Here is a 22,736-nt window from a genome sequence, read left to right as displayed (position 1 = left end):
ACGGGAGGGTGGGGCCGCTGGGAAGCTGGCACGTTGCCCTGGGGGAGCCTCTCTCAGCAGGCGCCCGGGTGCCGCTGATGCGGGGGGAAGGGGGGGAAACAAAGGACTCATTCTCCGGGTGCGCAGCCGGTGGCATCGCAGGGGCGTTGGCGGAAGCCCCCGGGGGCCAGGAGGGGGCAGGCCTGGGCGGGGCCGAGGAATCACGGGCTCCTGTTCCCCGCAGGGTGCAGCAGGAGTAAACCCGTGGAGCAGCTTTCCGGCTCCCCAGTTGCGCGTCCGGCGATGGCGATAGAAGGTCCAGCTGCGCTCCCTGTGCCGCTTGGTCTCCACTAGCCGCGCAGCGCTGCGCTCACTTGGTGCCGCCTCCCAGGGCACCCCGATCGTCCCCCCCGACGACCCCTTCCCCTGGCCTCTCGGCCGCGTCCCCTTCAGTCTACCTTTTCCAATCCGGGGCGCCTTCTCCCCCGGTCCGGCCGACTCTCCCCCTCGGGGAGCCCGTTCTCCCCCGACCCGGTTCATTCTCCCTCCGGGGAGTCCTCTCCCCCAGCTCCGTCCGGCTCACTCTCCCTCCGGGGGCGCCCGCTCCCCCCGGCCCAGCTCCCTCCATCCCCGGGGCACCCGCTCCCTAACCCCGGCCCGGCCCGGACCACCCAGAGGCGCAGCACGGAGTCTCGGCGGCCCATGGCGCAGCCCACAACCTCAGCCCAGAAGCTGGTGCGGCCCATCCGCGCAGTGTGCCGCATCCTGCAGATCCCGGAGTCTGACCCCTCCAACCTGCGGCCCTAGAGCGCCCCCGACGCCCGGGGGAGAGAGGGGGTGAGAGGAGCCCGCAGGCCCCAAAGGTGGCTCATGGGGAGGGCGCGTCCGGCACTAGCCAGGACCCCCGCTCCCTCGCGCCAGGCCCCAGCAGCACAGGTGAGTACTACCAGGGGGACCGAGGAGAGCAAGGGCATCCGAGCTACAAGAACTGAACCGTCTAATTGTCTCGGGCCCCGGGGCAGGGTGGGGGTTCCCTAGAAAACCAGAAAGTCCTGCTTCTGAAGTTCCCACTCTCCTTATTCTGTTCTTTTTTTCCTTCCGTGACTCTGGGACCCTTAGACTGGGCTGGACTGAGTTCCCCGAGAAACAGTGCCAGCTCTGTGTCACTGTCATGCTAGTCTCAGTGACACCTGTCACACCAGTCTTGGTCCTTCCCAGCTCTGCTTGGGAATTTCCCTCTTTTCCCTGCTCCTGTCTCTGGCTAAGGGGCTCTCTTCCTCTTTTTTCCTCTTCTAAGGGACTTATTACCTCCTGGAGTTAGGAAGACATTTCCTATGGCAGCAAGAGATGCCTCTCAATTTCCCTTCACGTTGAGCCTTTCCATGGAGATGTTTCTGCTTTTGGCAGGAACAAGGACTCACCTGAGCCCAGGGGGAGATTTAAGACCCCACCAGCTGTTCTGGGCTCCCTGGGGGGATATTAGAGGACCAAAAAGAGGCAGAGTTTCTACCTGGCATGATTTGTCAGGAGAGATGCCAAAGTAATGCTCTCAGCCTTAGGGTGCATTCTTCCCTAGCTCCTTTTTTTAAAAAAAAAACAACAGATATAGTCTTTTCACCCCCTGGAGGCTAGAATAGAATAAATGGAACAGAGCAAAGCCTCAGTTTCCTCATCTGTAAAATTAGGGGGTTGGAGGAGATAACCTCTGAAGTCCCTTGCAACTTTAAATATTATGCTAAGGTCATGACTCATAGGTTCAAAATTTCAAAACCAGAGGAGACCTTACAGACCATTTAGTTAAATTTCCTTAATCCAGAGAAGAAATTGAAAGAAAGTCAAAACAACAAGATTCCAGAGCCAGGACCCAAACCTTCTGATTCCCAGTCTTATATTTTTGACAAAGGGTTTCCAGGCTTTTTTTGAGGAGTTCTAATTTTCTCTTCTTTAACAAGCTGGTAGAGAGAAAGTCCTAAGTTTCATCCCCTGATGATGTAGTGAAAAGAACACTAAATTTGGTAAAGAGTTTCTGAGATAGGTCTGAGTCCAGGCTTTGCTGCTCTCTACCCATGTTCCCTTGGGCAAACTATTTAAAACTTATTGAAGCTCAGTGCCTTCCTCTATCTAATGAGGTGGTTAGACTAGATATTTTCTACTTTTAAATCAATGCTTTCATCTCCCCCCCCCCCCCGCCCCTTGTATGGAACTGAAGAACTCTGCTCAATCCAACTCAATCCCAATTCAATCTAAAAAGCATTTATTAAGTGTGGATTATATGTAAGACATTATGTAGGTGATGGGGGTGGGGAGAGGGGTGCAAAAGATAAAGATGAAATTGTCCTGCCATTTATCATTTAACAGCTAATATATATAAATGGAGATTTGAGGAGGGAGCGATTGCTAATGACTAAGGGGCCCAGGAAAGGCTTCCCATGGTGGGTAATACATAAGATGAGTCTTGAATAAACCTTAGGATTCTAAGAGAAGAAGGTGAGAAGGGAGTGAATTCCAGTGAAGGGGCACAACCTGTTCAAAGTCATGGAGGCCGGAGATGGAATGCTGAGTTTGGGGAACAGCGAGTAGACCAGTTTGGCTGGAACAGAGAGTTCATGAAGGGGCGTAACGTGAAATAAGCCTGGAAAGGTAGGCTGGAACCAGACTGGGAATGGCGTTAGAGGCTTAACTGAGGAGTTTTAAATTTTATCCTAGAGGCATAAGGAATTATTGGAGATCCTTGAGCATGGGGAGGAGGGATGACTTGGTCAATTTAATATGTGCTCTGACTTTTTATGTATGATATTGTGTATTGGTGTAAAGTATTTAGGTTTATAGGATATTTTCCACCAATAACCATCCACAACTGCATACTCATAAATATGAAAAAAGGCAGTTGAATAAAAAAAATAGCAATTTTTCAACCAAGCTAAACTAATCTATATCATTAGTGAATTCTGTTTCTGTTTACTGGTTTTCTAGTCATTTGAAACTAATGGTACAAATATTTAAAGATGTTTTACAAATACAAAAACAATAATAAAAGATCCCCCAATTCCATTCCTTCTATTCCTACTGAGATTCCCTGGCTTTGTGTAGAATATGGCAGTGAGTAGGGGAAGGGGTATGAAGGAGAGGGAGGAGTAGTGTTGCTTTTTTAGAGTGGGGGCATCAATGTGTCCAGGGTGGGAAGCTTAGGGCAGTGTGTGGGCAGGCAGCTTGGTGCCCGGTTGTTGGCTTGTACTTGCCTTACCGGTTTGTGCTGCCTCAATGCCACCAGGGTGGGGCTCTCTTTGTACCAGGCAGCCTGGATGCCCAGGCAATGTTCCTGAGCCCATGCTTTGTTGGTTTCACCCCAGGGAGCCCCTTTGTGAGAGCCCCATGAGGGCAGAGGCATCATGGAAAGCACACCCAGCTACCTGCAAGACACCCCCACTTGGGAGAAGCCAGCATCAGAGAATGGCATCAGACAGGAGCCAGGAACCTTGCCACGGGGTCCCCACCATGGGCCACTTTGCCTCGGGGAGCCTTCTCCTTTTTGGAGAGGGACCCTGAGCACCCTAGACTCTTGGTTTCCGCATGGCTTACCCCATGGCTCAAATGACCCACTTCCATTCTTGGGGGGTGAGGGACCCCGTCTTGGTGAGGGAAAGACTGGATGGCTGGGGGCAAAAGAGGGACTACGATGGAAGGAAGCAATGCCAGCCCACCAGCTGACCCACTGTGGACAGCCATGCCCACCCCATCATAACCTCCTGTCCCCAGAGCAAGGTGGTAGTCACCCCAAGAATGATCCATTGGCTTTCCGGCCCTTGCATTGCCCCTTCCTTCTGGAGACCAAGATCCTAGAGCGGACCCCTTTCTGGGTGCCCACCTGTCTGCCTCCGTACTTGGTACCCAGCCAACCTCACGATCGGCCTTCTGACTGGCCCCTAGCTCCTTATCCTTGGGCATACCTGGGAGCACAGTCCAAGAGTCCTGCTTTCAACTCAGGAAGCAAGGTAAGGACTCTAAAGTGTTGAGAACACCTTGAGGGAACTCAAACTGGGGAGGCCCAAATGAAGGAAAGAAACAATTGATTTTCTTAGCTCAGTGAAAGCTCTTCTCCAGAAGAATTCCATTCAATTCAGCAAGTGTATATTGAGTGTCCTAACTTCCCAAACAAACACCAGATTAGAAGATGTGAAGACTGAGTATTTTCACTCTAGAGATCTAGCTTTAAGACCCCAGGATCAATTTCAAGTTAACTGTCCTCATAGATCATTCATTTCCCCAGGTCCCCTCCCCCCCATTCCATCCCTCTCTATTAAGAGCCAAAGTCAGTGCCCAGCTTACTCCTTTCTTTTCCCTTTAGGGCTTTTATCACAAAGATCTAGGCATCCCTCGCCTGGCAAAAGAGATGTTGATCACTGCTGAACCTGGGTTGTTGGGCGTAGCCCCTGGTGGGCATCTTCAGAGAGCTGGGGAGATGGATCGGCCCCTTCCCTACCAAAAGGATGGGGAGCCAGGGGCCAATGGGCACCAGAACCTTTGCCCACTTTTTGGAGGGTGCCCAGATATAATCGGCAGCCGGACCCTCTGGCCTGCTCATCCCCCAGGCTTGGTTCATGCTCTTGGCAGTTCCTGGGTAATGCCTCGTCATGGGAACCTCAGAAATCCCCATCCAGGGCAACCGTCTGGGTCAGAGAGCCCTTCATCAGGGCAGTCGGTCAATCAGGGAGGCTGCTGTTCATCCCATCTACCTGCTGGAGATGGAAGTCACAGCCATTGTACAAGGTGCCAGACTGGCACAGAAGGTGGCACCAATGGAACAGCTGGGTCTGCTGAAGAAGTTGGCAAGCATCCTGGGCCTGGGGCCTGTCCCCCAAGCCACCCTACCAAACTAAAGAAGACCTGGCTCACTCGGCATTCTGAGCAATTTGGGTGTTCAGCTGGTTGCCCAGGGGAGGAGGTGGGCCCAACCACTCAGGTTGGGTCCCTCAAGAGGGAGGGAAGTCCTGAGATGGGGGGAGCAGCTGGTAGCCCAGCCCCCAAACGTACAGCTGACTCCTTCCCAGGCAGTGAGGGGCAGGGGGCTGGGAGTTGGCAGGAAGCTTTGAAACCACCACCAGGGAGCAAGACTGAGACGACAGATCATGATGGCTGGAGAGGTGAGGAGGTTGATGACCTGGGCATGATTGGCAGCTAGGGCATCTAGGATTTGGGGAATCAGGGCAAGGGCTGAAGGGTGAGGCTTGGGGTGGGGTTCTGGCCTTGTTCCACACTTAGCAGGTCCTTTTCCAATTGATTACCACACCAACGTCTAGACTGCTTTTCATCTGGATCCCACTGGGGCTTTGCCATACCTCCATATTGGGCATACTTCTGCCTGGATCTGGATTCTTTTTTTTGTTTACATGCTGCATCCCTGTGTGGGAACTGGTATTCTACCTCAACACTAGCCCAGTGCTTTGCCATGGCACTGCTAGCCCCTAGCAAAAGAAGGGGTAGTATAGCTCTGATTGCAACTCCTTCCAAGTCACCTCGGAGGAGCCTCTCGTGACCCACACTCTCTGAGCCAGGAACTGTTCCTTCTTTCTCCCAGTTGGATCATGGACCCCAAGCTGAGACTCTATGTGCTTTGGACTAATTAGGCCATTATGCTATTGCCTGGGCTCTCTGGTGTCTCTTAGGCACTGAAATCTCAGTGACATGTTGGTGTTGTCCAACTTTACCTGGGGGATAACTGCTATTTTGGAGCTACAGTCCTCTTCATCTATTTCCCTGGATTGTTAGATTTCAGTGAGTCAGGTAGAGCCTTTTGACTTTTGGATTTATATGTCTGACTTGGGCCTGTCCCAGCTCTTTCACCATCTGGATCACTGTACCTGTGATTGAACTCCTCTGGATCTCTCAGATCCCCAAGCCTAGACTGAGTCTATTTTAATGGTGCCATCTCATGGGACTTTTCACAACTGTGGCCTGAGTTGGGCCTTACCCTACTGTGGTTGCCTTGGGACTCTCACATCACTCTGGTGATGGTATTTCTACACCCACAATTGGAACATTCAATTTTTTCACTGACTAGATCACTACATTGGCACTGGGACCATCACCCTCACCCCAATCTTGGATCCTAACCCCACAAACACCAGTCCTCCTCACCCATTCTCTGTAATCATTTGGACCTTTCTGGGACCCATTTCAGCTGATTTGAGAATCCTTGCTAGGGATTCTAGCAGAACCCTGGGCTAGGGAGTAGTGAGCCCTGACTGGAGTGCTGAGAAAGGGGGCTGAAGGGTAGGGAATAAGAGAGGCTGTGATTGGTAGACCAAAGGAGAGTCCTAACAGGATGCATTATCTATCCCCTCAGGATTCCTGGGCAGTAGGCCTAGTCTTGATGGACTTGAACTCCAGAGTGTCCCTTGCACATCACTCCCAGAAGGAATGACCCGTTGCCAGAGCTGTGCCCTTGGGGAAAGGAAAGAGAAAAGCATGGCTTGTCACTTTGTGAATGTGCGAAGGTGAGTCTTTGCCAACTCTACCCCAACAATTTCTCTAGCAAGACTTCCCTGTTCTGGGAATCCCTCTCTTCCAGGCCCCAGTCACCCATTTGAATTCTTCAAAGATTCTTGCCTATGATTCTTCTTTGCTTTTCCCTGCTCTTCAGGTTCCCTTCAAATGGAACAAGGGCAGCAGAAGGTGAAGCTGGACATCCTGAGGAGGGTAGAGACCATAGGCCCAGTCCAGACTCCAAACTGAGTGTGCACCTGGCCAAGTATCTGCTGAATAGCCTGGGGGACAGGTTCTGTAGACTGCTGAGGAGAGAGAGGGAAGCCCTTGCCTGGGCTTTGGAGGAAGGTAAGCAAGAGCTACAGTCTAGCGAACCTTTGGAAGTCCAGCCACAAGCTGATTGCTTCCCTGTATCATAGTAAACAAGGTTATTTTGTATCTTTTCTCATCTGTATTCTGTATTTGTATCTCTACAGTATCTATTTATGTAGATATTGAAGAATATGAACTCCTTGAAGGCAAGGACTGTATACTTTTTTTCCTTTGTCAACTGAGGCTTAGCATAGTGTCCTGTCACAGTAGTAGATAATAAATACTGGATACTTGATTGATGAATCTCATTTGATCCTCATAACATCCCTGGGAAGTAGATGCTCTTTTGAACTCCATTTTGTAGTTGTAGAAACTGAGACAAACAGAATTTAAAGTAACTTGCCCAAGATCACTTAGCTAGGCTGAATTCGAATTCTGGTTTTGCTGACCCTGGGCCTAGTGCTTATCTTCTGTCTCTTGCTGAAGATCAAGTAATTTGGGGAGGAAAGGCGCTGGAAAAACTGGGGAGCTCAGGAAAGGCTTTATGATGAAGATGGTGTTTGAGTTGAGTCTTGAATAGAGACTTCATAGAGTCTTGGTTGGCCTCTGTCCATTAATCCTTTATTCCTTTCCCTCTATAGTTTGTATTTCCTACTATAGTCACCTATCAGCAATAATGTGAAAAATAAGTGGGGATTTCAGTGAATTGCGAGGAGCTCGGTATGATTCAGCAATGTGATCATGGCAGGCAAAGCATCTGTCACAGTCCTAAGCAGTACTGAGAGGTACCCAAGTGGCCAGAACAGGAAAGGTCACAGTCCTACTGTACCCGACCCCATTCAGAATACATCTAAGATATCATGTTCACTTCTGGGCTCTGCATTTTGGAAAGGACACTTCTAGGCTAGAACAAATACAGAATGGGTGGCCAGGTTGCTGAGAGCATGTCCGAGAGAAATGGTTGAGTAAACTAGGGGGTGTTGAGCCTGGAGAAGAGAATAGTTTGGAAAGACATAATTATCTTCAAGTATTTGAAGACCCTTATAGAAGGATTAAATTTATTCCATTTGCCTCAAGTGGTGGATCAGTGGGTAGAAGTAATAGTATTGAGTATAAAAGAAAGAAGAATTTTTTTGTTGTTTTGTTTTTTTGCAAGGCAATGGGGTTAAGTGACTTGCCTAAGGTCACACAGCTAGGTAATTATTAAGTACCTGAGACTGGATTTGAACTCAGGTTCTCCTGACTCCGGGGCTAGTGCTCAATCTACTGTCATGTAGCTGTCCCAAGAATTTCTCAATCATTTGTCTCAAAAATTGAATGGGGATACTTCAGGAGGTATTAAATTTAACTATTAGAAACCTTCCAATAGAGCCTAGTTGTCCATTTGTCAAGGATGTGAGAAGGGGTTCATTTACCTGGCAGAAAGTATTAATTTCATAATAACACTGCTAATGTGTGCAAAACAAGTTTTCCTTAAACATTGTAATGCCCTCCCCCCACCCCCAACTTCCACTTATCACTTGTCCTGTGGAGTTTCTCTAATGTTGTTTTGCATGTTTTGGGGGAACTAATTAATGAGAGGCAGTTAGGTGGTTCAATGGACAGCACACTGGACTTGGAGTCAGTTCAAATCTGATACTTACCAGCTCTTTGACCCTGGGCAAGTCACTTAACCTCTGTTTACCTTAATTCACTGGAGAAGGAAATGGCACTCCTGTATCTTGGCCAAGAAACCCCATAGACAGTATTGGTGTGCTATGGTCCACAGGGTCACAGAGTTGGACACAACCAAATAACAATTGATGAGAAACAATATGGAGCAGTAGATAGGAGAGCTGGCCTCAAGAGTCAGACACCCTGGGTTCAAGTTTCTCTTTCGACACACATAGGGTGGGTGATCCTAGACAAATCACTTCCCCTGTCTAAATGTCCCAGGCCATTCTTCAAAACTACCAGTAGCACAGTTGCTAATCTGCCTGCTCACTGCTCTGCAATGATCAAATCACAAATTTCAACCAAAAAAAATAGCAATGATGACCTTAAATGGGACCTACCAATACTCCTTATTGTAGCCTTTTCAAGGTCCTTAGAGAAAAATTGAGCTCATAGATGATAATTCATACCTAAGGAGGAGTGAAGCAAAGGAATGAACTTATGGAGATGTTGGAGGAGGAAAGGAAGGGAATTAGTATCTATATGGTGCCTGTTCTGAGCTAAGTGCTTTACAAATATTATGTCATTTGGTCTTCACAATAACCCTTAAGAGATATGTGTTATTATTCTCATTTTACAATTGAGGAAACTGAGGCAAACAGAAGGTAAAGGGTCACACAACTAGTTGGAGGTGGGATTTGAGGTCAGCTCTTGCTATTCTAAAACAAGCACAGTCCCACCAGTTGTTGAGTTTGAGTTAAATAACAAAGATTGGCCCAGAAGTCAGTGAAAAATATTAGGAATTGGTTGGTGGATACCAGATTTTTGAGCTATTGGGCTACCTTTTCTTGTTCTTGTAGCTAGATTGTATTTACTGATTGGAGGGACCCTGAGAAAAGTCATTTAACCCTGGTTGCCTCAGTTATACTTATCTGTCAAATGAGATGCAGAAGGCAATGGGAAATAGTTTGCCAGGAAAATCCCAAGTGGGATTACAGAGAGTCAGACACAACTGAAGCCACTCAACAATATCAACCACTTGGAGAGGACAATTAGACAAGGCAGCCCTGGCATAGGGGAAAGACAGGATTTAGAGTCTTTTTGACCTGGGATCAAGTCTTGATTCTGAGACGTAATTATCCATGACCATGAGGCAAGTCACTAAATCACTGTGAGTTTCATTTTCCTCATCTATAAAATAGAGATGAGGAAGATGAGATAATAATATTCATTTGCCTGCTTCACTGGGCTATTCTTAGGATCAAATGAAATAATACATGTAAAATGTTTGTTAAGACTCAAATTATAAATAACACCTTTGTTAGGCATGGCAAGTGGGCCATCTTTGTAAGGATTAGAGGGGGTCCTTTAACCAGGTTTATAATTATTAATCAACAAAGATTTATTAAGTACCTACTGTGGGTGAGGGACTGAAGTTACAGAACAAAAAATGGAATAGTCCCTGCTCTCAAAGTGTTTCCATTCTAGTGGGGTAGATAACAGGCACATAGACAAGTAAAAATGGACTAAAAGCAAAATAAATACAAGATATTTTGAGGAGGAAGGATGCCAGCCCCTGAGAATAGTGGGGATTGAGAGATGCTTCATGTAGAAGGTAAATTAACTTGAAAAGATGCTTTTTTTTTTTTGTTTTTGCAAGGCAGTGGGGTTAAGTGACTTGCCCAAGGCCACACAGCTAGGTAATTATTAAGTGTCTGAATCCAGATTTGAACTCAGGTCCTCCTGACTCCAGGGCCGGTGCTCTATCCACTGCACCACCTAGCCACCCCAGAAAAGATGCTCTTGCCCTCTGATCCCTTAGATCATATAGGGTTTTAGAAACAGAAAGTGATCTGATTGCCTCCTTCCTTCCTTCCTTTACTCCTCCACCAAGCTTATGGCTTACCCTCATTCCTTGGGAAGAGTGAAATTAGAACTGAAATATCCCTACTCCTAACCCTGACTCCTCTGAGCTTGAGTCTCTGTCCAGCTGCTAAGTTCTTTTGTTTTTATGTCTATTTTTTTCTGCAGTGGGGGAGCCCACTTCTGCCCCTGTCCCATGGGAGGACCCCGATGCCTCCAAATCCTGCAGCCGCTGTCACCGTGGACTCTTCAACACCCACTGGGGCTGCCCTCATTGCTGCTACAGGCTCTGTTTTGCCTGTGGTCATGTTGGGAGGTCCAAAGACATCACAGGTATGGAGTGAATGGTTGTGTGGGAGTCCGGAAGGAGGAGGAATGGGAAAAAAATGGTCTGGGCCAAGCTTAGTCCCTTCCCAGCTCTAGCCTCCATTTGCCACCATCTGAGGTAGCTACAGATAAACAGCTCTACCAGGGAGTGAATCTGACTGAGCTCAGTTAAACCGTACCCTAGCACATCCTTTCTTTCTAAGAGCTGACTTAAATGACTTTTGAGGGTTTTTTTTTACTCCTTTGATCTCTAACCTCTTTGTTCCCACCTCAGCAGGTTCTCAAGAGCAGCCACCAGAGGGGTGTGCCCACAGCACTGGGCATGATGCCCACTCTCTTATGCTGACCCAGTTTGTCCCCAGCCAGGGTGAGCCAACTGGGGTGCAGAATACTCAGAGCAGGAACCAGAGGGACACTAGCTAGATAGCAGGAGGTGATCTCCTTTCCTTCTGCCTTCCGAATCCCTCCCTGATTCCTGGTACCTCCTGGTTTTCAAGTCTGGGCTGGGAGGAATAGGGAAGGGAGAGGCTCCCTTGCTAGTCTTGAATGTCCATCTTCTTCCCAATCCTAAGAAGTGATTTACCTTCCTTCTCTCACTCTCTTAGCCCTGGCCGAGTTGAGCACCAGGATGCACCAAGTCCGGGCCAAGTTTGACATCCGAGGGCACTGCCCCTGCCAAGCTGATGCTCGAGTATGGGCTCCTGGGGATAGAGGACAAAAGGTAATAGCTGAGAAGAGGAAATAGGGAAGACCAGGAAAATCTCAGGGGACCTTGGGGTGGAGGTGGGGCAGCCTGTCTTTGAACTCCAAACATTTTACAAGTTTTCTTGATATCTAACACACCATGTTGTATGAATACCCTAAAGTTGTCACTTGATGGTGGTGATAAGAGTTGCTTGCAAACAGGCCTTTTGTCTTGTGTTCTGAGCCTGAGGGGTTTGGTAGCATGTGTAGAGGGCAGAAAAAGTTTCAGGAAAGAAATTTTTTCTCTTCCCCCACACTGATCACATTCCCTGATCACTCCATTGCTTACTTCTAAAGTTTTCATTGGATTGGGGGGTGGGTGGAATGACTTTGACAGAAGGAACCAATAGAGAAAACTCCCCCAGCCCCACAATCCTCTTGCAACGGTGATGCACACAGAACCAAGGAAATCAAAGAAGGTGAGCCTTCCTTGCTTCAACTCCAGAGCTGTTGTGAAAAATTGGGTAGGAGGCTGGAGGGCAAGGGAGGGAAAGAGAAACCTTTCTCCTTACTGGAGCTCTGAGAATTGGGAAGTCTCTGAAGACCATGTAGAGATAGAAAAGGGGGTATGGGTGTGAATGAGCCATTTTGGGATGAATGTGAGGAGGTCCTTAGGGAGTGAATTTATAGACAGGGGAAATAGTGTATTTGTGTATGTGTGGTTGGAGGCTGCTGTGACATAGGGGACCCCTACAGTCCTAGTCTTTATTTCCACAGAGGCCACAGACTCCACTGAAACTCCAGGAGAAGCCCAAGGAGGCCGGGGATCCCTGCCCTGCCCCTCCCTCTGTGAACTTCTCGCCTCCACAGCTGTCAAGCTGTGCCTGGGCCATGATCGCATCCATATGGCCTTTGCACCTGTGACCCCAGCCCTACCCAATGTGAGTGCTGGGAGAAAGGTCTCAGGCCCTAGGGAACCACTGGGTTAGCAATGATCTCAGTCAGGTCTATCTCAACTCACTTGACTGTCTCAAATCATGTTGACAGAAGCTATCTATATGTATTATCTGAATTTAGCTAGTATAAGCACAGGACTCTGTGCTAAATAGGTGCTTAATAAAAGTTTTTTAAAGCAATGCATTAAGTCAGAAGAGGGATGGTATAAGGAAATGTGTTGATTCACATCCCATGGTCTGCAGGATGACCGTATCACCAACATCTTGGATAGCATCATCGCCCAGGTGGTAGAGAGGAAGATCCAGGAGAAGGCACTGGGGCCAGGATTGCGGAAGGGACTTGGCCTGCCCAGCCCTCCTACTCCACGTGGCCTGCCTTCTCGGGGGGCCCTGCTGTGGCTTCAGGAACCCCAACCCCGACACAACTTCCACCTCTTCCAGGAACACTGGAGACAGGGGCAGGTGAGGGCTTATTCCCAGCAACCACCACTCAGTCCCCCCAAGTTCCTCTTTATCCTAAGTCCTACCTAACTCCTTATGAACAAAGGGGACCCTGTTCCAAATCTGCCCTCCTTATTCCCACCCAAATAAATTAAACTGCCTCCTTCACTAAGTCTAATCTATATAGCCTTGCTCAGATTCATTCTTTCCCCCTAAATCTCCCCATTACAGCCCGTACTGGTATCTGGACTACAAAGAACACTGCAAAGCAGCCTCTGGGGGCCAGAAGCCCTTGGGGCTCTGGGAGGGAAGGTGCAGGCCCTGAGCCTCCTTGGACCCCCTCGGCCTACTGACCTGGGAAGCACAGCTTTCTGGAAGGGTTTCTCCCGGCCAGAGGGTGAGTATCCCTGGACTGCCCAAGGGGAGAAGAGGAAAGGAGACAGTCCTGGAATTAGCAGTGAGGGTTCAGTTGGGGGAATATGATAGAGTGGAGAGATCCCTGGACTCGTCAGGAAAGACCCTTGCTGGAATCCTGGCCTCCATCTTTTGCTGTGTAGTTTTGGGATCATGCAACTTCTCTGGATCTTCAAATCCTTTTATAGCAAATGGGATGTCTATGGACAAATTACACTGACTTATCAGGATTCTCTGATCATAGAAGCTAAGGATGACTGGTCCTGAAATAATTGGATAGGAAACCACCTGGGAATATCAGGTGCTGTAGATTAAGAAAGAAGCCGTTTGGTAGAATGGATGGAGAGCTGACCTCAGATTCAAGAAGACTTGCCCTGCCTCTGACATATGCTGGCTGTCACAACTTCTCATGGCAACTCTCTAAGACTGAATTATAGAATAGCTTCCTGTCTTTGTTAATAGAGAGAATTTCTTCTTACGATTGTTGTGAGGAAGATGCTGTGTTATCAAAGCATGATATAAATGATGGCAATAGGGAAAATAGAGAAAAACAGGGAAAAATCTATCTAGGTATGGATAGGTTAGATTTTTTGAAGGCAAGACAGAGGAGGGAGAGGGAAAGAGGGAAGGGAGACAGTGATAGAGAGGGAATAAATCATGCTGTTCCCCCTTTAAAAGATACTAAACTATTTAGACTGAGTCCCACCTCCCTTGGCTAATAGCCTCTTTCTCTTCTTTTAGCTCGCCCAAAGCTAGACAGTGGGTCCCTCCTTCTTTTGCATAGAAATCTAGGCGAGCCAGAGTCGAGCAGGTATGTTTTGGCAGAGCAGCCAGTTCTGTCTCTCCTCCACCCTCCCCTATATTGGCCCTTGACTGTCTCTTTTCCCTCTTGGCTCCTCTTACCTCTCCTTCATTCTCAGATTTTATTTTTCCTGGGAGTTCATGGAGCTGCAGCTCCAGTGGAGTGTGCTTAGGATAAAAATTGTGTGTGATGAGTCCCTTCCTTTTGCCCTTCTGCAGGTCAGAGAACCTGGCTGCCAGTCTGCCACTCCCAGAATATTGTACCAGCCATGGCAAACTCAACCTGGCTTCCTACCTCCCTCCCATCCCTACCCTTTGCCGGCTGGAGCCACAACTCTGTGCTTCTTATGGTGAGTCTCTAGGCTTCCTCTACACTCAGTCTCACCTGGCTGCAGTCCCTTCCTTATACCTTATAGCTCTCCATGCCTTCCCAGGACCATCTCCTACTGTGTTCCTAAACCTTCATCCTGTTGGGAACCCATGCTGGGTTCTGGCACTCAGAGATTCTAGTTTTCACCCCCCCCCCAGCATGTCTGTGCCCAGGTTCCCATGCCCATCACACTTAAAGGTCTAACTCCAGCCCCGTTTCCCTGGGGCAGGTGCTACAGTCTGGAATTGCCTTGTGCTCTTAACCTTCGCCCACCCCTCCCCATGCCAGGTGTGAGCCCACAGCACGGGCACCTGGGGACCAAGAATCTGTGTGTGGAGGTAACAGACCTCATCAGTGTCCTGGTCCACGCAGAAGCACCAGTACCTACTTGGCACCGGGCCCAGAAAGGTATATTTCCATTATTGAAATAGAGTGGAGTGAGGTGGGGGGAGGAAGCAGAGAGGTGAAGGGTGGGCTCAGCTCTGCCCCCAACCCCAACATCCTTTTCTCTCCTCTTAGAACTCCTGCCATGCCTGGAAGGTGAGGGACTGTGGTCCCCAGGTAGCCAGGTGGGCGCTGTGTGGCATGTGTTTCGGGCCCAGGACGCCCAGCGCATTTGTCGCTTTCTCCAGATGGTGAGGAAGGTGGGAGAGGAGCTGAGCAGCCCCTTCCTACTTCACCCCACTCCAATAAACCTCTCCTTCTGGGCTTCATTCCAAACTTCTAAAATCTCTTTTCTAGCCTTCCCATTTCTCTTCAATTCACAAATATAAGGCTCACACAGTCAATGCATCAATAAGCACCTAGATACTCTTCTAGGTGTTGGGAATACAGAAATAGATATGAAACATTCCCTGCCCTCAAGGATAATATGTACTCATACACAAAATAAATGCAAGGTAATTTGGGGGGATCAGGATCAGGATGCAGGGGAACTTGAGCTAAGTTTTGAAAGAAATTAGGGATCCTTGGAGGCAGAGATGAGGGTAGAGTGTATTCTAGACACAGGGCACTCCTAATGCAAAAGGCACAGAAATAGGAGATGAATGGAATGTGTGAGCCATAGCAAGGAGGTTAAAATGTCTGAATTAGAATGTGATTAAAAAGGAACAAGGTGTAACAAGGTCAGAAAGGTAGGTTGAGTATGAGAATCAGACATGCACTAAACAACATAGCAAAATGTTACAAGATGGTACATAAATGCATAATAAGATATCATTTGGTACTCTTAGTATTTAGAAAAGGAGGCCATGTCCTCTAAGGATCTGCTTTTTAATTTTTATTTTGTCCCCAACATGTGCTAGGCACTATTCCTAGTACTTTGAATAAAGTAGCTAGATAGTTAGCTTCTGTAGGCTGATAGCTACCCTTCTCCTGGAGCTTTTGATGAATTCTTGTATGAGGCAAAGGGAATGTATCTTTGGAGGGTAATGGAGGTTCTATTTTGGCAGTGAGGTGAAAATGGGTATTATGGTAACTCCCCACCTAATTGGGATAGGTTTCCTGAGGATAGGTCTTTGAGATACTTCCAAGGTCAGTGTCAGGAGTTGAATAAGATGTGGAAGCAGGTGAAGAAAAGAGCCAAGGGAACAAAGGGATGCTTGGGGGAATTGAGGGTAACCTGCTTCAGTGCTCAACAAAGGGACTTTCCTAGGGAAATGTCTTGGCCAAAAGTCCTTTATAACAAACTTTGAACATATTCCATATATATACATATATATATATATAAATATATATTTGTGTGTATGTATACATACATGCTTTTATACATATACATATATTCACATCAATGTTGACACATACCTTTTTTCTGGGGTTAGTCTCCCCAGGACTACTAGTCTAGGCAGGATAGGACCTTTCTGTGATCTAAGGCAACTGTGGGCAACCCAGCTTTGCGTAACTAGGGAGGCAGAGCTTCCTCTGGGGACCATATCCAACACAGGGCAGATCTTTGGTAAACTTAGGACTCTAACCCTCCCCAACCCCCCCCCCCCAAAAAAAAAACCTTAGGACTCTAGCCCAAACTCTAGTGTAAACCTGAATCCCTAGATTGAATATGGAAGTCAATTCATTTTCTTGTAAATCTGTGTCCTGGATTAGTTTCTCTGGATCTCTTCATGACTGTAGAGGTCATGTGGCATATTCATGTCCATCTAAGACCAGAGCCATCATGAACTCTTGCTAAAGAAGAGATAGATCTTTTGTGAATGGAAAGGAGAGGGAAGAGGGTGCAAGGAGCAAGGGGACAGGTAGAGAGGGAAGCCTTCACCTGGTTTTTGAGCTGCCTAAATGTCAGCTTCAGGTTGGAAAAATCCACAGGGAACAAGAGAATTTGGAGATAAGAATAAGAATAGAAATGATCTGATATTAAGATCATTACTATAGATCATCTAACTCTCATTTTGCAAATGAAGAAATTCAGTCCCAGACAGGGTGTATCTGCTCAATGTCATAGAGGTGGAAAATGTTAGTCGGGATTTCACCTTTAGCTTTTCTGACTTCAAATCCAGCATTCTTGGAAGTCTGGGAAGAACTTTATATATAACCTCTCCTTTAAACCTCATTATAACCCTTTCAAGCTGGTAAGGTAGGGATTATTATCCTAATTTTACAGGAGAGGAAACCGAGGCAGAGGAAAGTATGTGACTTGCTCATGGTCACACAGCTTATGATTTAAAGGTGGGATTTAAAGCCAGGTCTTCTTGGTTCCTTGTCCTTATCTATTAATACCAGTTGCCTCTCAACAAAGGTATGAATTTATTACAAGTTGAACACAGGACAATTTTTTAAATGGAGGATTCTAATTGGATGAAAGAGAGTAATACAATTCAACTCAACCAATCAATTAACAGGCATTGATTAAGCACTAAATATGGGTCACGCCCTGTAGATGCAACAACAAGAATGAACTAGACTCTGCCCTTATGAAATTCAGGTTCTATTGACTAAATTTAACAAGTATGTTACAGGAGTTTGCATTCCCCAGTCTTATGATAGAGTCAATGGGGAGGAAAATATGGTATAGGACTTAGCCCTTGTCCTCCAATGAATGGAGAATTATAGAGTCCCAGAGGTGTAAGGGATTTCCAAAGCTGTCCACTCCAACCCACATCTGAATCAATGTTCCCTCTCTAATATCCCCAGCAAGTGGTCTTGTAGCCGTGGCTTGCAGATCTGCATGATGGGAACCCCACTAACTTCAAAGGCAACCCCACTTAGTTGAAGTGACAGGATCCATGTAGAGAGGTGAAATAAAAATACAAGGCAATAAATGTTCTCTAATCACAGGTGTCTTAAGAGCTCTGAGGAAAAAGAAGGATCCTTGTGCATTCTAACTGGTTTGAAAGAGATGGAGAAAATTTGTATAGGCAAAGGATTAAGGTGGAGATTAAATAGCTAGGTGAGAGTGCAAGTGGATATGGTACTGAGACTGTAAGATTTACTATGTGATACTGAGCAAGTCACTTAACTGCTGTCTGCCTCAGTTTCTCCATCTGTAAAATGGGGATAATAGTGGCACCTCTACATCCCGAAGTGACGTGAAGATTGAGTCAGTTAACTTATGTAAAGCACCTAATAAATGTTATTAGGAAGGCATTACAACCATTTGCCATGAGAGAATAAGGGATTAAAGCCTCGTATATTAGCTATTATTATTAGCCAGTTTCTAAATCTTTAATCCCTCCTTCCTTTCTCCTCAGCCCCATCCTCTCATATTTCTGAACCAGTCAACCTGGGCAACCCTCAGCCCTTCATCTTCCTACTTCTTACCTGTTTTTGCCTCCCCATCAGTCTCAGGCTTAAGTTTTCCTCAGTCTTGGGGCTGTATTATTTGTCCCTGACTCCCTTTTCTTCCCAATTTCAGACCCCCTTTCTATTACCTAGGTAACTGAGTCCTCCAAAGATTTCAGCTTTAGGTAAAATTCACATTTACAGCATCCTGCTAGCTTTCCCTGACCTTTGTAAGTGGGGGGGAGATGGGAGGCAGGGGAGGAGGCAACATACCCATGGGAGCTCCTGATTCCCTGAGATCCCTCTCAGCTTGAACTATAGGAAACTCTGACTTTCCTTGCTAGGTATGCCCAGCTGGAGCAGGCACCCTGGATCCAGGGTCCCCTGGCAGCTGCTACCTGGACACTGCACTGCGTCGACGCCTGCGGGAGGAGTGGGGTGTGAGCGGCTGGACCCTTCTGCAGGCCCCTGGTGAAGCTGTGCTGGTACCTGCAGGGGCTCCTCACCAGGTCTGGACAGGCAAGGGGGGAGATTGGCCTTCTCAGGATAATCATGAAATCTTGACCTTGGCCTACACTCTACTTTTCAAAGTCCTTTCACATCCACTATCTCATTTTATCCTAAGGATCATCTTAGGAATTAGGTAGACTGATCATAGTATTCCCATTTTAGAATTTAGGAAACAGAGCCCAAGAACCTTTAAGCGACTTGCTCAAGAGTATGGCAAGTAAGGGGCGGCTAGGTGGTGGCTAGGTGGCGTAGTGGATAAAGCACAGGCCCTGGAGTTAGGAGTACCTGGGTTCAAATCTGGTCTCAGACACTTAATAATTACCTAGCTGTGTGGCCTTGGGCAAGCCACTTAACCCCCGTTTGCCTTGCAAAAACCTAAGGAAAAAAACCACAAAAGAGTATGGCAAGTAGTTAGGACAGGAGGGGTGGGAATCTAATTCCATATTTTATAACCCTTCAAATGCTGTTTAAATGTCAGAACTATAAATATTGTATAAACGGGAGGCAGCCTGGCTTATTAGTGAAAGTGGTATGTATCATTCATTGAGTAAAAAGAGTGAATTTGGAGTCAAAAGGTATCTGGGATCTGCTAATGACTATCTGGGTGACTTAACTACTGTGGACTTCAGGTCCTTCAGGTATGAAACAGTCTATCTCTTTAGAGTACCTTCCATGAACAGTTCAGTGCCCTTTCGACCATATACTTTACTTGAAGATGGTATTAGCTGATCATATTGTGTCCCCTGTTGTACTCAAAATTGTACTGTGGTCCTTGCCCCCTAAGAGCAAAGTCCAGAGGAGGGGAAGGGACATCAGAGGAATGTTTATTCAGAACTTGAAGACCAAAGGGCATATCATTTTTGTGTCCTCCCTCTCTCCTTCATATCCCTTTCCTCCCTGGACAGGTACAGGGTCTGGTGAACTCAGTCAGCGTCACTCAGTATTTCATGTCTCCTGAGACCATTAGCCTCTCCATCCAGCTCTGCCACCAGGCCCCCAACCTGCCTCCTGACGCTCGCCAGGTTTATAGCCAGGTGAGGGGCTCAATGAGGGTACTACTTAGTGTTCTCTAGTACTGGGGAACTGCTGACTATGGGGAGAATGGCATATTGTATATTTGCACCATGCAATGGAAGCCTTCAACAATGGGTAAAGGTTAAAGGGGTATTCTTGGGTGGAGGAAGCCAGAACCGATTATGGAGCAGCATTTGATATAGCCTCCTCTTTTCTGTCTCTCATAGATGGACTGGGCCATATTTCAAGCGGTGAAGGAGGCTGTGGGAACCTTACACGATTCTAAATAGGGGGAGCCCAGTCATTCAGGGTGGGAGGGGAAGCAAAGACAAAGCAAACATCAGCATGCCAACTGGGTGTTTGTCCCAGCAACTCATCTGTGGGCATCAATTGGGGAAGATGCTAAAATCATGGTAACCAACCCCATGGGCATCCCTCTAATCATAGGGTATGATCTCCCAAGGTACTTACCTTGAACTCTACAACCAATATGCAGAGTACTGCCAACTCTGATACCACTCTGTTTATTCACCTATGGCTGGCACTGAATGAGGGCTCAGCTCTTTTGATACCTGTTTTCCCTCCTCCTCCTCTTGTACACAATCTCAAATGCCCACAAGGATCCCAAAACAAACAAACAAAAAACCAGTCCTTCCCAGGCACCTGGGTGAACTTGGGGAATCAGTCTGACTTAAACTATGCCACTGCCTTCTTGCCCTCGGCACTCCACTTTTGCCCAAATTCTTTTCCCTGTCCTCCCATCCTAGATGAATTCCCTGGGAAAGTCCTTCTCACCATCACCCTTTGCCAAATGGGTACTATGAGGCAAAAGGAATCTTCCTGATTCTATTTGCCTTATAGAGAGGCTAAGGATTAGATGGAGGTGAGGGATACTCCAGAGCTTGCAGGGTCTGCTGGCGGGACCATGGTCTGGGTGGCACTATCCCTCTTCCTTGTGAGTTTGAGTAACCATTAAAGTTTGTGTTGTTTTGTGAATACTTTCTGTGTGGTTGGCATTGCATACAACATTCACATACCATGGGGGGAGAGGGAAAGATTGGACTCCTTCCTTATATTTGGGGAGGGGGAAAAGGTTAAGGAGATCTTGGGATAGTTCCCTACCTCCAAATACCTCCATGGCTCTATTCCTAATGATTCCTGTGACCAGGTCCTTCACTTGAATGTTTAATGCTCAAGATGAACTGACTAGAAGATGAAGTCTTCATTGTTGATACCAGCATCAAGGACTCACTGGGGTAACTTTGGGGAAACCAGAGCAGTAGCTCAACCTATCAATCAGCAAGTATTTTTAAGCACCCCACTATTTAGCAGGCATTTGAAGATACGAGGGCAAAAGTAAGAGTATTTTTGCTCTCAAAGAGCTAATATTCTTCTGGGAGGTGGGGAGGAGGGAAGAAACCAGAAGCTCCCTATCTGATTTCATCAGCTCTCATAGTTATAATATCTATGCAAATAGATATCAGATCTAGAAAACCAGTTCTAGTGATGCTACTGACATTGTGAACTGAATGTCCCATAGGCATCTCAAATTCAACCTGTCCAAAAGATAGCTTGCTTTTCCCTCCCACCCCCAATCCTCCTCCTCTTCCAAACATTTTATTGATCAGGGTACCATCATCCTTCCAGTCACCTAGATTTAAAACCTTGCACCCATCCCTAACTCCTCAGTCTCAACCATTCCACGTAACTAGACGATGGCCAATTCTTGCCTTTTCTCTCTAATATTTCTTGTTTATGATGTCCTCTCTGTACGAAAACACTCTAGTTCAGGCTTTCATCCACTCCTGCTTGAATTATTGCAAAAGCTTCCTAATTATTCTCTCTGCCTCAAGTTGCTCCATCAAATTTTCTTACCTCAATAAATCCCCTTGGCTCCCTATTGCTTCAAGGTTCAAGTATGAAATAATTGGCACTTAAAAGTCCTTCGTAACCTTGCTTCTTTCTCTTTCCAGTCTTCTCACACATTCCTCTTTAATCTGTATTCTATAGGCCAACCATTCTGATCTATTTACTGCTCTTTATCCATGACTCTCCATTTTTTATCTCTTGGCCTTTATGTTATTGCCTATTCTCCATGCCTAGAATGTTCTTCCTCACCTCCACCTCTTAGATTCTTTGACTTCTTCAAGACTCAGCTCAAGCATCACTTTCTATAGCATATGTTTCTTCATTCTCCTGGATGTTAGGGATTTTCCCTTTAAAATTCTTTTGCATCTATTTTACATGGGGTTTTTTTTGCATGTACCCATATACATATATATTTTCTCTTCCAATAGAATGTAAACTCCTTGAAGGCAGACACTATTTTTGCTTTTTCTTTTTTTATTCACAACTCAGTAACATGGTAAGTGCTTAATAAATAATCACTGAGTAAGATCCATGCTCTAAAATATGTACTCTTGTTCATTCCTAGAGGCCACTGGTCGACTCTTCAGACCAGCCAGGCACTACTTGCTGCCTCCTTGAACTGGGTAATGAGTTGGGGAAGGGGCAAGAGAAGGTCTTGTTTAGGTACCAGACTTATCTGTTCTTCTGAGGACATCTCTTTTTCTACATAGGACCTGCCTGCCTATTAACTCTTTTTATCTCCTCTATTTGTCTCATCACTATGTATACCATTGTCATTTCTCCATACTCTTCTGTTGCTATTCTTTCTCCCTGGGATGGTATCCAGATATACCTACCTGGATGAGGGAAATTGCTTATTCATATCAAAAAGGAATCTCTGTCCATGACAATTTAAGTAGACTTGACCTCCAGACTTTCCTCCTCCTGCTTCTTGAAATCCTTTCTTCTTTATAGTTGATTAGTACCCAAGAATTACTTTCTCATCCATCCCCATCAGATTTATTGCTTATATTTAATATAGAATTTTATAGAATTCATAAACCACCTACCCAGTGGAAAGACTCACATAAGGAAAGCTGGAGGGAGAATCTCAATACTTCAAGCTTCTTTTACAGATAAGAAAACTGAAACCCTAGGGAGATTAGATGTCTTCAGTCACATAAAAAGTATGAGGGGCAGAATTTGAACCCAGGCCTCCTGCCTCTAAAGCTAATGCACTTTCCAGTGCCTCCAAACATTAAGACCTTCCTTTGTATGCATTAATGTACTGTTTTTCATTCCAACAATTGTCATTTCCCTTTTTTTTTTGTCATTTTTGCCAGTTTGAA

At 46.6% G+C, this 22,736-nt stretch overlaps 1 protein-coding gene across 6 annotated transcripts; it reads left to right on the top strand.

Moving 5' to 3' along the window:
• The first annotated feature begins 236 nt into the window (after positions 1 to 236).
• HR (HR lysine demethylase and nuclear receptor corepressor) lies at positions 237 to 20,535 on the top strand. Of its 6 annotated transcripts, none has more exons than XM_074209123.1 (20): positions 794 to 915; positions 2,450 to 2,619; positions 3,330 to 3,971; positions 4,325 to 5,120; positions 6,323 to 6,473; positions 6,620 to 6,810; positions 10,459 to 10,623; positions 10,895 to 10,984; positions 11,223 to 11,338; positions 11,699 to 11,780; positions 12,079 to 12,242; positions 12,501 to 12,719; positions 12,930 to 13,095; positions 13,854 to 13,923; positions 14,133 to 14,263; positions 14,572 to 14,691; positions 14,803 to 14,918; positions 18,360 to 18,524; positions 19,431 to 19,559; positions 19,767 to 20,535. In XM_074209123.1, the coding sequence occupies exons 3-20, from the start codon at positions 3,369 to 3,371 to the stop codon at positions 19,827 to 19,829; spliced, it is 3,537 nt and encodes a 1,178-aa protein (XP_074065224.1). In that variant the 5' UTR covers positions 794 to 915; positions 2,450 to 2,619; positions 3,330 to 3,368; the 3' UTR covers positions 19,830 to 20,535. The 6 variants fall into 6 exon arrangements, 5 of the variants coding, with proteins under 5 accessions (XP_074065224.1, XP_074065222.1, XP_074065223.1 ...); XM_074209121.1 differs by having other exon boundaries at positions 14,803 to 14,927; XM_074209122.1 differs by having other exon boundaries at positions 10,892 to 10,984.
• Positions 20,536 to 22,736: the final 2,201 nt, after the last annotated feature.

This window comes from Macrotis lagotis, chromosome 1, assembly GCF_037893015.1.
Source record: "Macrotis lagotis isolate mMagLag1 chromosome 1, bilby.v1.9.chrom.fasta, whole genome shotgun sequence".
NCBI classification, from domain to species: Eukaryota; Metazoa; Chordata; class Mammalia; order Peramelemorphia; family Peramelidae; genus Macrotis; species Macrotis lagotis.
Note: the sequence above shows the minus strand (reverse complement) of the source record. Positions and strands in the feature narration are given on the sequence as shown.

Excerpts from the sequence above, each read along its gene's own strand:
- HR (XM_074209120.1), top strand. The coding sequence starts at position 3,369 with ATGGAAAGCACACCCAGCTACCTGCAAGACACCCCCACTTGGGAGAAG. Across the intron at positions 6,811-10,458 it reads TGCCTGGGCTTTGGAGGAAG|TGGGGGAGCCCACTTCTGCC; the intron begins GTAAGCAAGAGC and ends TTTTTTCTGCAG. Across the intron at positions 12,243-12,500 it reads TGACCCCAGCCCTACCCAAT|GATGACCGTATCACCAACAT; the intron begins GTGAGTGCTGGG and ends CATGGTCTGCAG.